Source organism: Branchiostoma lanceolatum, chromosome 4 (assembly GCF_035083965.1).
Source record: "Branchiostoma lanceolatum isolate klBraLanc5 chromosome 4, klBraLanc5.hap2, whole genome shotgun sequence".
NCBI lineage: Eukaryota > Metazoa > Chordata > Leptocardii > Amphioxiformes > Branchiostomatidae > Branchiostoma > Branchiostoma lanceolatum.
In genome coordinates, this window is record NC_089725.1 from 13,420,444 (window position 1) to 13,434,545 (window position 14,102).

General features: G+C 41.3%; 1 protein-coding gene and 1 long non-coding RNA gene across 2 annotated transcripts; one reads left to right on the plus strand and one right to left on the minus strand.

The window, feature by feature from the left end:
* Window positions 1-2,213: 2,213 nt before the first annotated feature.
* LOC136432687 (uncharacterized) lies at window positions 2,214-4,029 on the minus strand. Its single transcript, XR_010755558.1, has 3 exons — window positions 3,836-4,029; window positions 3,375-3,576; window positions 2,214-2,403 (listed from the first exon to the last, which is right to left on the minus strand). It is a non-coding gene; the product is annotated as an uncharacterized lncRNA (long non-coding RNA).
* Window positions 4,030-4,436: 407 nt separating this feature from the next.
* LOC136432686 (leucine-rich PPR motif-containing protein, mitochondrial-like) lies at window positions 4,437-14,058 on the plus strand. Its single transcript, XM_066424140.1, has 12 exons — window positions 4,437-4,612; window positions 8,074-8,279; window positions 8,623-8,742; window positions 9,368-9,489; window positions 9,835-9,893; window positions 10,133-10,219; window positions 10,505-10,543; window positions 10,720-10,807; window positions 11,214-11,318; window positions 11,598-11,801; window positions 13,591-13,696; window positions 13,966-14,058. The coding sequence occupies exons 1-12, from the start codon at window positions 4,473-4,475 to the stop codon at window positions 14,013-14,015; spliced, it is 1,326 nt and encodes a 441-aa protein (XP_066280237.1). The 5' UTR covers window positions 4,437-4,472; the 3' UTR covers window positions 14,016-14,058.
* Window positions 14,059-14,102: the final 44 nt, after the last annotated feature.

The following is a 14,102-nucleotide window of genomic DNA, read 5'->3' on the forward strand; positions in this document are numbered from 1 at the left end:
GAGTGTTGCAATATTGGACCCCATCTCCATAGCCGACCTCCTTCATACATTTGACTCTATTTGGCCAATTGCTACTATTTTCCCAGCAACCCGTGGAGACTGGTAGGGTCTAAGTCTTGTTAGGAATTTAGCAGAATTTCAGCGGCTTCTTTTGACGAGTTCTCTGAAATATCAAAACCTAAAGTACGTGAGTGAAGATGGAGTGTTTTCACTTTGCGTCGTAATATCTTAATTTCCGTCGGATGATATTACAGAAACGTGAAAATGTAGAAATTTGACGGAACTTCGGTGGCTCCTTTGACTTTGACGATATTTTAGTGCCAAGATTAGTTTGATGAAGTTTGTGAGTGAAGCAGGGGGCGTGTTTTCTTTGTAGCGTTTCATTACATCACTTTTCGCGGAAATATCTTAGATTTCCACAGGATGAAACCCCACAAAAAAGGAAAAATATCGGCCTGAGGTCCTTCAGTCCTCAAGTCAATATTATTTAATTTTTTTTTTGGTTCCATCCGGCCAACAGATATCTGAAATATTGCCGCGCAAAATGATTTAAAGAAAAGTCAGATACAGTGGAAAACACACCTTCACTCACGTACTTGGAGTCCTCAAGACTAAATTCTTGGAATCCGAAAAGATCGTCTAAAAGCCGCCGGAATGCTGTCAAATTTGTACCAAAAAAGACATTGAACTCTAGCCAATATTTTAATGTCTTTTTGTGGGATTGCATTCAGCGGAAATGTCAGATATTGCTGAGCAAAGCGGATGTAACGCTGTACAGAAAACACGACCGTCCCTCAAACTAACGTAATTTCAAGATAATGTTGGCATTGTCACGACAACAAAAAGGCTCAAGAGTCATACCTAAACGTAGCTACAAGGATGCCAGCCCGAAAAGTGTACGTTTTGTGGGATTTTTCTCGACTTAAGCTAACATTATTAGGGAAACTACAAGCACGCGGTGTAAACATATTAGCATTCTATCACTGTAGCGCGCGTTCAACATCCCGGCAGGAACTGTGGAAAAGTAGCAGAAATTCACAATTTTACCGGCCGATATCGAGTCCAAGTGTCCACAACAATATCATCTACTTGTGCCATGCAAATATATCGATGGATTTCACCAAGGAGGAGAACATCTCGCCGCCGAAGATGACTCAACGCTGGTTTCTATTGGGGACGCCGTACCGCTGCATCGGGTTTACCGGGTGTTTACTTTTCCCGCGCTCGAACCACGTGCGCTCGCCCTGGATTCAAAATGGCCGCGGTATTTGGAAAGGGGTCTATTGTATCACATGTGGTGAAGGTTTGAGTAGCCTTTATGTCATGGTAATCGATTTGTTAGTCTTCGACACACACGAAGACTTGTCTGTATAGATTTAGAGATAAGTATTTGCAGTTTGTTTGCTTGTTTCGCATAAATTGTAAATCGCTTTAGGAGTAACACACCAGTTTGTCACATTATTCTAGATACATGTTAAACTATTACAGGACAGTGTAGACTTGTATATTTGCGTCTTAACTTGCACCTTTTCAATCACAACTATGTAAACCGGGCTACCGTGAAACGAGGTATAACTTTTATCAGTCAGATTATAGTTTTCTGTCTTCTTATTAATGTATGTCTGGACTGGTAGGTTTTTTTGGGGGGCAATCAACCAGCAAACAAACAAATGTAGCTCCGAAAACATCCACTTGCCAGCAAGCGTGCTTGTCGTTGGTCCTTGTTCTAGAACACGACATTCTCATTTATAAGTTACGTTCTTCGCGGGGAAGGAAGTGTCTATACGCATAGGTATTGCACGGGTATGGTCTGCAGGGGTAGTTAGTATCAAATATAAATAAGTGGAAATCGATTTTCAATTCTGCAAAAAGTCGGCTCATTATGTATCCATTCCCTTTTGGAGTTGAGTGTTGCTTCATCACAAAAACGTTCGGAAACTTACTAGTTTTGATCAATCTTATCTCCCTTATAACTTCATCAATCTAATAGTATGATGTACAATTGGGAGCGTATTTATTGCCTTTTACAATGATACCGTATTTGGCATTATCTTACAATGAACTATGCGAAGGCGTCACAAACTATATTCCCCTGTCAATGTTCACAGTGTCTGACGTTGGCAGGGAAATTATGGGGCTTGGCGACCACCCATGAACTTTTTGGTGGCGGGGAAGAAGAAAAGGACCAAAGAACGAAGCAGTTCCTTACCTGCCTCGGGGAGTCTGCATCCCTGGGTTTTCCCCCGGCTGACCTCCGCCCATTATGCTGCCTTTTCTTTATAATATGGCAGTCCCAGAAAAAAGCAGACCATCTCGTCTACTGACGGCTCCAGCACCTCATTTTTCTCTCTGTCAGACTCGTCGTAGCGGAAGGGCAGTACCCCGGCGACCTGTGTATGTACCCTGCTTTGCAATTTGGAATGTGTGTGCGACATGTCAAAAAGGACACTATATTTTCACAGCCATCTATATTACATATTTCTGTTTCTGTGCAATGCCGTAACACTCTCACAGTCTCAATACAACATTTGCAGGAATTCCATTTAACACAAAAAATTCTGAAACTTAGATTTGATAAGTGATATCTCCGTTATCAATTTATTGGCGTGATGTATCATTGGTTCATAATCGGGAAGCGTATTTATTGCCTTCTTTTACAATGACATGATATTTGTCCCGATCCTACATGCAAAGTTTGATAGCGATCGACTATGTGAGTGCGTCCAGATTCACAAAACAAAATTCAAAAGTGCAGAAACTCCCCTGTCAATACAGCCGGCAGGGGAGTTTCTGCACTTTTTTAGCGACCCACCCACGACATCGGCCATGCACAAAAGCGTGATCATAACAAATGGTGTACAGTTTTAAAGCAGAATAAACTAACATTCCAATGAAATAACACGTAATGATAATCATTAAGAAACAATGGGCATATGATGAAGGGAAATTTCAAGCTTTTTTTCACAACCCACTACTATTGTGTAGCCCCGTTGTTCAACCCATGAATGCATGATTATATCAAACGGGATGTCCTGATGAATGACAGTAAATAAGCTTTCTAATATATGACATATACTAGTAATGCAATTCATGAAATATTTACGGAGATATGATCAACCGAATTCAAGTTTTCGAACTTTGTACCGAATTCAAGTTTCCGAACTTTGTGTTTGGTGTTTATTCGTACCGTGAACCCATCTCTTGCGGGCAGTATTCCCTCTTTTTGCTGCCCTGCGCAGCCATGCTGTACCTGTCGCTAACAGACGGGGTTCCCGACGTCTTCTTTGCTATATATGGCCGTCACTTTTGCCACCTTCTTTGAAATTGGTCTTGTAAGTTGGAAGTCACAAGAGAACGGAACATTTCAGGCTTACCTTCTTCCGGGCTTGACGTGCTCCAGTTTTGTCGGCGTCTCCTCGAGATCTGAGCAAACGGCCCGTGGCTCGGGTGGACAGATCGGCTCCACAACCGAGGCTTGAACTGACGGCACCGGCACTGGTGAGTCCTGTCGCAGCGATTCCGCACTCGACGTCGACGACGTGCTCGTCCCGGGTTGGGGCATCCAGGCCAGGGGGACTACCATGTATAATAACGGTTACCAGAAAGTCATGGTGTGTGTGTGTGTGTGTGTGTGTGTGTGTGTGTGTGTGTGTGTGTGTGTGTGTGTGTGTGTGTGAGCCGGGGAGAGAGAGAGAGACTGTATGTGTGTCAGTGTGTCAGTGTGTATGTACTAAGTGTTTCTTTGTGTATGTACTATGTGTGTCAGTGTGTGTGTGTGTGAGAGTGTGAATCATTATAGCAGTTCCACAGTTCAAAAGTAAACTGCTTCACTCACCCCGTCGGTTTCCCCGTCCCGTGTAGTGATCTAGATCGGCTGGCTCTTTTGGCGCCACATTTCTGTCTTCCTCGAGATCTGCCGTGTTCGCAGCCGGTGACACCTTAGCATTCTTCTTTGGGGCAAAACAGCTTATCAATCTGCTGATTAAACCCATTTCCAGGCGTTGTTGTAACGAAATGTAACTTTACGTGACGAAACTGGGGATTGTTCCAAACATTGCTTGGAGACGGAGCCGACGTCACAAACGTCTAGAACTTCTTGGACGATTCTATTGTGCAGAATGGGAGGGGTGTAATAAAACCGGATGCTGGGGTCACTCAAAAAATACCACTCCAGACACGTTGGCAGTTAAATCTAAAGGTGTTTTAACGGATAACGTTGTCAACGCACTTAACATTAATTATACACAACGTTAGATGATGCTGTTTGATGGTGACAATAACCTCCAAGCAGAGGTTGGTATGAAAAAAAAAAGATCGTTAACCTTTTCCGAAAAATGTTATCATATTAAACCCCAACATCTGCTTGGAGATTAGCTGACAAGGCGACAAGGCCGTGCACGGTGCGCCAGTAAACTTTTAGCAGCGCCCTTATGCGATCGACACCCTCACTGCAGTTCATCACGTGGTTCAAAATGGCTGCGCTCTTACGATCAGCGAAATTGGTGCGTTTGATACCGGCTATAAGTCGACAAATAGGACAAAACACAACCCGACTGTCTTCGTCGAACGCGCTCCTTGCATCAAAGTACCTACAGAAAGCCCAGTTTCCTCGGTAAGTGGTGTTCTGTGGTTATGTCACCACGTTGTTTTGCAGCCGACCGGCGTGCGCATGGACTGGAGGTCATATGTGTTGCACACATGGTCAAGGCGGAGCAAACGTTACTTACATGGACAAAACAAGAAGATAGCTTGTGTCCGTTAACACTGTAGAAAGAAACAACAAATAGGGCTGTCAGTAAGCCACTTTGGTGACGTTAGTAAAAAGATGAACAGATTTTCGACGTTCTTTGATAATATTTTGACAAAATAAGATACGATGATGGGGGGGGGGGGGGGGGTGTCGTGACGTTTCTCAGAAAACTAAACTGAATTCTCAAAGACTAAACGTGATACAGACATTGTGACATGTACTAGTAACCAAAGCACCTACCAGTGAATAATTAAGGGTTAATGACCCGCCCCGAGGTGAATATGGTGTCATAACGCCTGGTCATGTGCTATAACCACCGAATAAAACCACCAAGTGAGCGAAGCGAACGAGGTGGTTTTATGAGGTGGTTATAGCACATGACCAGGCGTTATGACACCATATACACCGAGGAACAGGCGGGTCATTAACGTTATTATCACATAGCCTATCCAAACTGACCCATATAAGAGAGACAAATTTCTGTATAATACATAGATTCTTTATTTAATACTATACATGTAAAATAAATCCATTGTACATATGATCTTCATATAATCTAATGTAAACAAGCGGTGACTTGTCTTCGAGCCCACACGGTTATAAATTGACAGGTTGTTAGACGCCTAGGTGTGGTAAGAATCGTACATGTTTACTCTAACCTCTCAAATAGAAGTACCCCCTGGAATAGAAGTACCCCCCGGACAAATCTTCAAAATGTAATATAAGTACCCCCTGGAATAAAAGTACCCCCCGGAAAATTTCAAAAATCGACAGTCAAGGCTAGGTAAACTGTGTCCATGCATGTACAACTGTCACTGTCAGAGGGAAATAAGATAATAAGCAGGTAGGTAACTTATATTTAGTCAATTATGCCATACCTATTAAGTATATAGATATTGAACAGAATAACTGTCCATAGCTTGTTCAAATCATGATGATCTTCCTCGCCTCTTCGTAAAATATAATAGTAATATTGAAAAATTGGGCATAGGTTCCCCGCTATGACCCCTAACCGGGGGCCACGGTGCTTTCAAATTCAACAAGTGAAAATGTACATGATACATGCTTTTTCTACTTGGAACTTGAAGCAAGTGATCAAAGAAAATTGTTATATCATTTTATTATGACTGACAATCAGTGACATATAACAAAAATCATCAGAGTACTTAAAGAGTTAAATGTACCTGATCATATTTTCTAAAGACATCAACCACAAAAAAACACAAATATGAACACAGTCCTTCCACAAAAGAAATATGTCTATAAACTTTTGCTCCATAGCGTCGAAAACAAAGTGAGACGCTCGGATTTCGAGTTCCCGCGGTAAATCCCACAATATTGAACAGAGATCGACTGTAAAAGTAGCTCAACGTCACAGACCGCACATACTAAGAAGTTGTTGACACTAGAAACCCGCGATGAACCGCCTAAATTGGGAAAATCTTACGATTATTTAAAAAAATGAACCCTCTGAAAATAAATATGGCCTTGTGTGTCTATCGTTGCCCAAAAAATATAATATTTCCATGCGTTTACAGTATCATTTTAAAGATCGGTATCCGCACTACGCAATATGCTGCTAGTTTTACTGTCGCCATGCCTGAGAGTGGCGGCCATGTTTCGCGATTTCGCGCTGTTGTTTTTTTTTTTTTATAGATCAGTCTTTTTATTGTTTATAACCAACATAAATTTTACAAAAAGAAAATCATGGCAAATTTCGCGCTGTTGTTTACCGAATCATATCGGACATATTTCTGCCGTTTTAGAGATTTTGTGGCCTCAAAACACATATTACAAGGGAAGTTAAGTTATGATTGTTGTTTTAACGTGTACAAATAATTCTTCGGCCGCGCTGCCGATACTACGGATATAGTGGTCAGGAAAATATTATTATTTCCCGTGCAGGCGTGCACCCTACTCCACACGTTTTTGATCAGCGTGCTTTGGTTTACGATATAAACAGAGACTATCAAAGTTATTTATATGAAAATTGTATTTTAAAATGTCAATGTCGCGTCTTTTTTTGCGGTTTACTTTGTAGCGTCATAGCGATATCGACCGATATGTTACGAGTGCCGCCAGGATACTTTTCACAAGGCCGTCAAAGCGGCGAGAAAATCAACGCCGGTAGGCCGAAAAATAGCGAATTACGAGCAAAAATACCGGGAAAATATGGGCAGATAAACCTTAACTTACGATTTTAGAGGGATTCCTGGTTTGCAAAGCCTCAATTTTTCAAAAAATGATAAACGTACCGTCTAGAATAAGAACGTACCGGGTGGAACTATAGGCGGAAAAAAATAAACGTACCGGTACGTTTATTTGAGAGGTGAGAGTACCTCCCCTTTGCCGCAAGTTGTAGTTTCCCCGGATAATTATTACTCAAGCCGGAAAAAAAATCCCACAGAAGCGTACACATATCGAGCCAAGATCATTGTAGGTACAAACCTGTAAGAATTTGGGCGATTTTGACCGTAATTCTTTCGATGCCAACACATCGGTTTCGGGAAGTTACGTGCACGTGACTTGGGCCATGGGGAGGGGGGCGTTTGTTTTTAACAAGACGACATCACTTTGCCAGTAACATTTTTAATTTTCGTCAGGTAAAACCCCTCAGAAACGTGAACATACCGGTCTGGGGTCCTCTTGGGTAGAAACGTAGGAGGTTTCATGGGCGATTTCTTTGTCTGCCAAGATTTGCTACTTCGGGAAATACAATGTGATGAGTGGGGAGGGGACTCTGTGTGCCCGCTGCTTCTTGTTGGTCACACTCGTCAGCTTCCTTGCCCCTCAACCGCTGAAGTATGTTCCTGGGCGTCTTCCCCAACTTCCCATGACCCGAAAACTGACTCTAAGTCGGCGTCTGACAGTTCCTCGACGAAAAACAGTGGTACTCTTATGGCGGACGTTCGAACGCGTTCTGCGAACGATCGTCTGGGCCGGTTCCACTTTGACGGCGGGGGTGTGAAACATATTGTTTTTAGTCCTTCCGTTTGAATTTTACTTGAATTGAATTTTTTCCTTTTTTCATGAATTCGTCATGTATTCTTAGGACATTTGGGGGAATTTTAAGACAATAAAGATATTCTAAACAAGGTTAAGAAAAAGATTCATCAAAAAGATACCCCCATCTACAAAATGCAACGGTTGTGTTCTGACATGACGTCAATAAGTGGTGTGTTATGGCGTGATAACAGACCACTTATTGTGGGCAATGGAGGCCTCTGATTGGTCGACGCCATCTACCTATGTGATAATGTGATATATCATGCTAACAAGTTTACAGTATTACACAACTGCCCCCCTCCCCCTTCTCCGCATAGCCCCAGATACCTGTGCACAACATTACACAGACCACAAGATGTCAAGGAACAGCAGGACGCAACGTCACAGGTCTCGTCACGGGATGCAGTACGCCAGGCCGCCATGTTTGAACAGCTCCTACGTGAACTGGACTTCTCGGTCAGAAGAACGGGCAGAATCGTCAAGTCCAAGTTGGAGAGGGTGTTCAATGCCGTTGTTGCTTCAGGTAGAGTTTGAACTATCAAAGTGTAAATTTAAGCATAACAGAAATGGGCTGCTACATGCCCCATTCTCGTAAAACATAAGTAAGCTATTTTGATTTGCTGTAATTTGTGTGGAAAGCTTCTTTTTTTTAAGGGTTAGTACTCCCTAAGTTAGTAAGTACATTGTAGATGTTGGGTTTGGACTTACCTTTGTTGTCATTTTGCTTGCTATATATGTTCTATGATCTTTTGGGTAACAATCTTTACAGGTTGCCTCACTTTTGTATGATGAGGCAATCAGTGGAAAAAGCCTACATGCATCTGCTTGGAGAGCAATCCATTTTTGGTTTGATCACCCCTCTACAGGCCAAGTCACGTCCAAGCAGGCCCTGATGCTGTTCCGCAGCTGTACCATGCTGTCAGAGGAGACCAGGGACAGCAAACTGGCACTCATGGACCAGATGTGGAACAAGATGGCAGAGATGGGTATGCTCTTTGTCTTCTGAACATCTTCATCTTACCGGACTAACAAATAAAATACAATACAATCAAACCTGCACTAGTGACCATCTCTGTATAAGGGCTACCTGGCCATCTTGGCCACTGTTTAATTTGGTAGTCTCTTTCATAGATCATTTTTCCCATTGACCCAAGCCTTAAGAATCCTGTCTACTGTGTAACCAGTCCCTTGACTTGAATGGTCATTATAGACAGGGTTGACTTAGCCTGAGTACCATCCTCCGTAGTGACCACTGGCTCAATGCTTGTCGCTTGCTAACCACGGAACAAGCGACAAGCATTGAGCCAACGGTCACTACGGAGTATGGTACTCAGGCTAGGATTGACTGTCATTTGATGTCTAATGCTTATGGTTCTTCAAAACCTGCGATATATACTATTTTTAAAACAGCCTTTAATTTGCAGCATGCAGATCATTCTTTTGTCATTTGTTGCATAAAAATCTTATATGTATACAGTACCTCACCAATTGCTACACCCAAACAAGCTATAAGATGTAAGGCGTCATTTATACATGTGTTTCCTGCCAAGCTTAGCCCAGAAGTTTGAAGGAAGAAAAGTTGGTTTATCTTTTGGTGTTCCTTTTTTCTAGGTGCCAAGTATGATGTGGGTCACTACAATGCCCAGCTGAAGGTCTACCTGGACAGTGAACACAAGTTTTCAGCCACTGACTTTCTGGCCAACATGGAAGCAAAGGACATACAACCTAACAGAGTAGGTGTCAGTTAGCGTTACTCTATAACAAAACAGGATTTTCATTTCCTCTCACTCTGTTCCTGTCAAAGTCAAATTAAGTTTCTGTTGAGGTTCTTTGGGTTGGGGTTTTGTTCGCAGGTCTGAAGTCTATTCCCAAGGGAGAAAAATTTTGATGATAAAATTACTTTGATATTTTGAACCTGTAAATAAATTCTCCATTTCAAATTTTTAACGCGAAAATTTTTCACGCGTACGCGAAAATTCTTAACGCGAACAAAACCCGTTCCCGGTTCTTGTAGTCAAAACTTCAGAGCCATCTCATGAAAAACATGAACTTGACATGTCACCTGACTTCCTTTCCAGGTGACGTACCAACACCTGGTCATGGCATACTGTCAGCAGGGAGACATTGAGGGGGCCAGGTAGGGAACCTTGAGGAACATTATACATCTATTATTCATTGTTTTACTGTCAGATGAATGTGTGGATATTTGAATAGCATGAATCCTTTTTTTAAATTTTAGGGCCAACTGCACACATGCCAGAGTGTTATTATTTCAATGTGTTGATATTCATTGAAAGTTTCTATATTATTTTATGATGTAGTATGGTCCTCAACATGATGTACTCTAGTGATGATATAACATTTAAATGTTTTCAGGAAAGTGTTGGAGTTTATGAAGACAAAGGACTTCCCTATCACTGAGGCTGTATTCAATGCACTCATCACTGGCCATGGCCGGGCAGGGTAAGATGCTCTCTTTTATTCTCAGGTACTCCTGTGTAACCAATACAAAGCCAGTTTTAGATGGCTTAGACTTGGGAGTATTAAATATGGAAATGTAAAAATCATTACTGTCAACAGAACCTACATGTAGTTGTGTATTTATTTGCTTATGACTATCAGCATAGCTTTTACCACAGCTTTAAGACAAGGTGAACATCTGTCTATGCATAGTGAATCTACAGTACTTGGATGTATTTCTATGTTTTCGAACTTGAGCTGTAGTTTATTTATTCCTTTCATTTTCAGGGACATGGAAAATGCCAAGGGGATCTTAGATGTTATGAGGTAAGTCAGAATATGTACTGTGAAGTTAAATGGTTAAATACTTCACTCAAACCAACATACAATTTCAAATAAAAAAAAAATTGGCATTGTAATTTTGATGTTGTAAAGCAACATGTCTTTTTTCGAGACAGGCTGTTGCCACTAAACTAACAAACTTTTGTTGTTGTGTGCAACAGAAACACAGGAGTGGAGCCCAGCCTGGACACATACACTGCCCTGCTGTGTGCCTTTGCTGAACACGGAGACATACAGGCCATTGAAGAGGTTGGCCTCAACCTGCGTTTTTTTTAATATTGATATGTGTTTGCAAAAGTCTCTGATGTGTGAAATACATTTCGTCTGTAGCACCTGCTAAAAAGGTGCTGTCTTTATGCAGCCCTGTGATGAGATATGCTTGTTGCATACTCTGTAAAACATGCAGATGGTCACTGAAAAATGTTGGCCTGTTCCTACCCTCTGTTTTGAGGTTACTCATGTACAGTCTGCTCCTAAACTTGTGCCAACACAAAAAATCTTCCAAGTAAATAATAACCTTGCTTGAGTTTTTAGCACATTTTGCCGTTCCGTTGTTAGTTGCTAGGGGCGCTTATGTACTGAAGTATTGAATTAAGTATATAAATATAATATAATAGATATAATTGTACATTTTGTTTTTGTTTGCCTTGTACAGTTTATATCAGAGCTAGAGAAGACCGAGACCAGTCTGATGGACAGTGACTACCTTCAGCTGGTGTACAGTCTTGCCACACATGGGCACTCACAGTACATACCAAAGGTGAGGAGTGCATGGAGCTGTACATGTAGGTTTGACGGTGTTTGCATAGAAAGTGTTTCAGAATCCATACTCCACAATGCAACCAAATCAAGGGCGCTCATTCTGAATATCAAATAGCCAAGAAGGGCTCTAAAGAGCTTTTACAATATGCCCAAAAGTATAACTCAGTAAGTCAGTTGGTTACATTTTTTAGGTGCTAGGTGTTCCATGTTCATGTACATGTGAAGGATTAATGTTAGTGTAAATGATGCCCATTCTTGCTTTGATATTTTATCATAGTTCCTTGAGAAGATCCGTCACGACCAAGGGTACGTCCAGGACGCCATCGCCACCACCTCCCAGCTGATCATAGCGGAATGCGACGATGCAGCGTTTGAAGTGTTGCTGACCCTGCCCCCCGTGGGTAATGCTGGGGAGGAGGGGAGTACAGGAGACCCCAACAATGGGTACTTCTTCATCAGGAATATGGTGTATCACCAGAGGGTAAGCATTTTTTCATTCATCCATATTTTCATCTGTCCATACCTCCAACCTTTGGAATTTGTAGTATCACAGAAGGTTGTACCTTCCTCTCTTTCTCCATGAATAGTTTCATCAGTTTGTTAATCAATGGGTCTTAGAGATTTTTGTAATTGCAATTAAAGGGAAATTACTTGGCAACATTTCAACAATCCTTCTATAGCTACAATCAGTGGTAGAAATACTTTTTTTCAGTGTTCTGCAATATTGCAGAATGTCAAAATTTTTTTCTGCAATTTGAAAATATTTTCTGCAAATACACATGCCTCCATACTACATGTACAACTTTCTCAACTTAATAATGCCTACTTACTTACATTATATCTAGAGCTTTGCAACATTGCTGTAATTCTTTAGTCTCTCACTCTATCTTTGATTATCACTAGCAAAGTTTTTAAGAGGAATAACATGCATGTGTGTGAAAAATATTCAAATTAATAGCGAGCGAAAATTGCAACAGCAAAAGTACATTTATTCAATATCAATCAAATCAAATATTCGTTTGATCATTTCAGTATGTGTATCAACATTAAAAACAAATTCAACAGCCTGCCTGATAAGAAGGACAAAGGAATTATATCCTTGCGAGAAATACGTGTTGATGCCTATTATGATTAATAAATAAGATCGCACGACCTGTGTCACAGCCACGGCCCACAGAAAACATGACGAAAACCGAGAAAAAAAATTAAATTCAAAATAAAATGCTCTTATGCAAACCTCGGCCACTGTGTAATTTTTTTGGTATAAATCTGAAACATTGATATCGGTTTCAAACATCGGACTCCGACTTAGGACATTCGGGGAGACTCCAGAGACGTCCCGGCGATGTTAGTTCTTCACGTGGGTGCCCCCCTCCCCACCGTGTCGGCACAGGAGAAAATTTTCCGCCTTTTCTCATAAGGCGGTGCTCAATATCTATCCGAGTAGTTCTCAACTTCATCGCTACCATCTGGACTTCAAGGACTACGGGCTAATGTAGTGGCCACCGTTTCGTTCCTTCTGTCATCGCGCCCATGCCCCATGCTTGCGACAGAACGTCACTTGTTTACGATAGAAACATCCGGGAATTGTTTTCCCGACTTTTGCCGACCCCGAGATCGTGACCGTGGAGATTAGCGAGGGTTGACGGAAATGCACGAATTTGTCATTTTCTCACATGATTCGTCCCCGAAGTTATCACGGAAAGTGTCGAAACCCCCCGAAAAAACTGACCTTAAGTAGCACCAGGCAGTTGGAACGCACCGAAACGCCGCCATCTTGCGCGGCGCTGTGGGCTTCAGTTTATTTACAGCGCCGCTAGTTTGCTTGGTACTAGTAAGTCTATATAATCTCCTGAATTGAGAGCCATTGATTCTCGACTCTGATTTTTTTTCCTCTGCAAAATTGCAGATTGTTTAATTTTTCTTCTGCAATCTTGAAAATCTTTATGCAATTTGCAGATTGCAGACGGGTATTTCGAACGCTGTACAATGTATATCTGCTGTCTTCCTGTCTTTGTTATTCTTTCATTTTGCTTTCCGTCCTTTCCTTCTTTGCAGGTCAGTCATTCTTTCTTTGTTCCTTCCTTTTGCTCTTTTGTTTTCTATTACCATCATCTTCTACTAAATATCACAGAAAAACATGGCATATACATGTACAAACATATCATCTCTTCATACAATGTACTTTGTTCTAAAGTTACGAGGAAGTAAAGATACTGCCACTAATCCCAACGGTCCATTTTCCCCACCTCTCCCCTTTACTCCCCTAGCCCATAGACACGCTAGCAAAGTTCTGTGACCAGCTCCAGGAGAGAGGCATCCACACTGTCCCCCTGCAGTTTGCATTGAAATGTGCCCTGGAAGATAACAATGCCGGTAAGTTAACCACATACAAGTCATATGTGTTTGTATTTGAAGTTGTTGTACATTATTTTGAGAAAGTATATTTTTATCTAGAATAAGGCTAAACCAATCTACGGTACCTACTTGTACTTAATTAACTAGTAGTAAAAAATCTGTTTGTTGCAAAACACTGGAAGAGTAGTTCTACAATGTAACTCTATTCCATTCTCTAATGATTACAACTGTATATGTGCTGATACATCTATGATCTTCATTTCTGATATATTTTATTTTGTTTATAGAATATGCTTACAGCATTGTTAAGGTCCTGAAAAAGAAAGTAAGTGTTTAGTCTATATTTCTACTTTCCAATTTTTGATAATGACAATGTACAATTTTTGCTTATTACTCTTCTGTGATATTTGTTGATGTGTTTTTG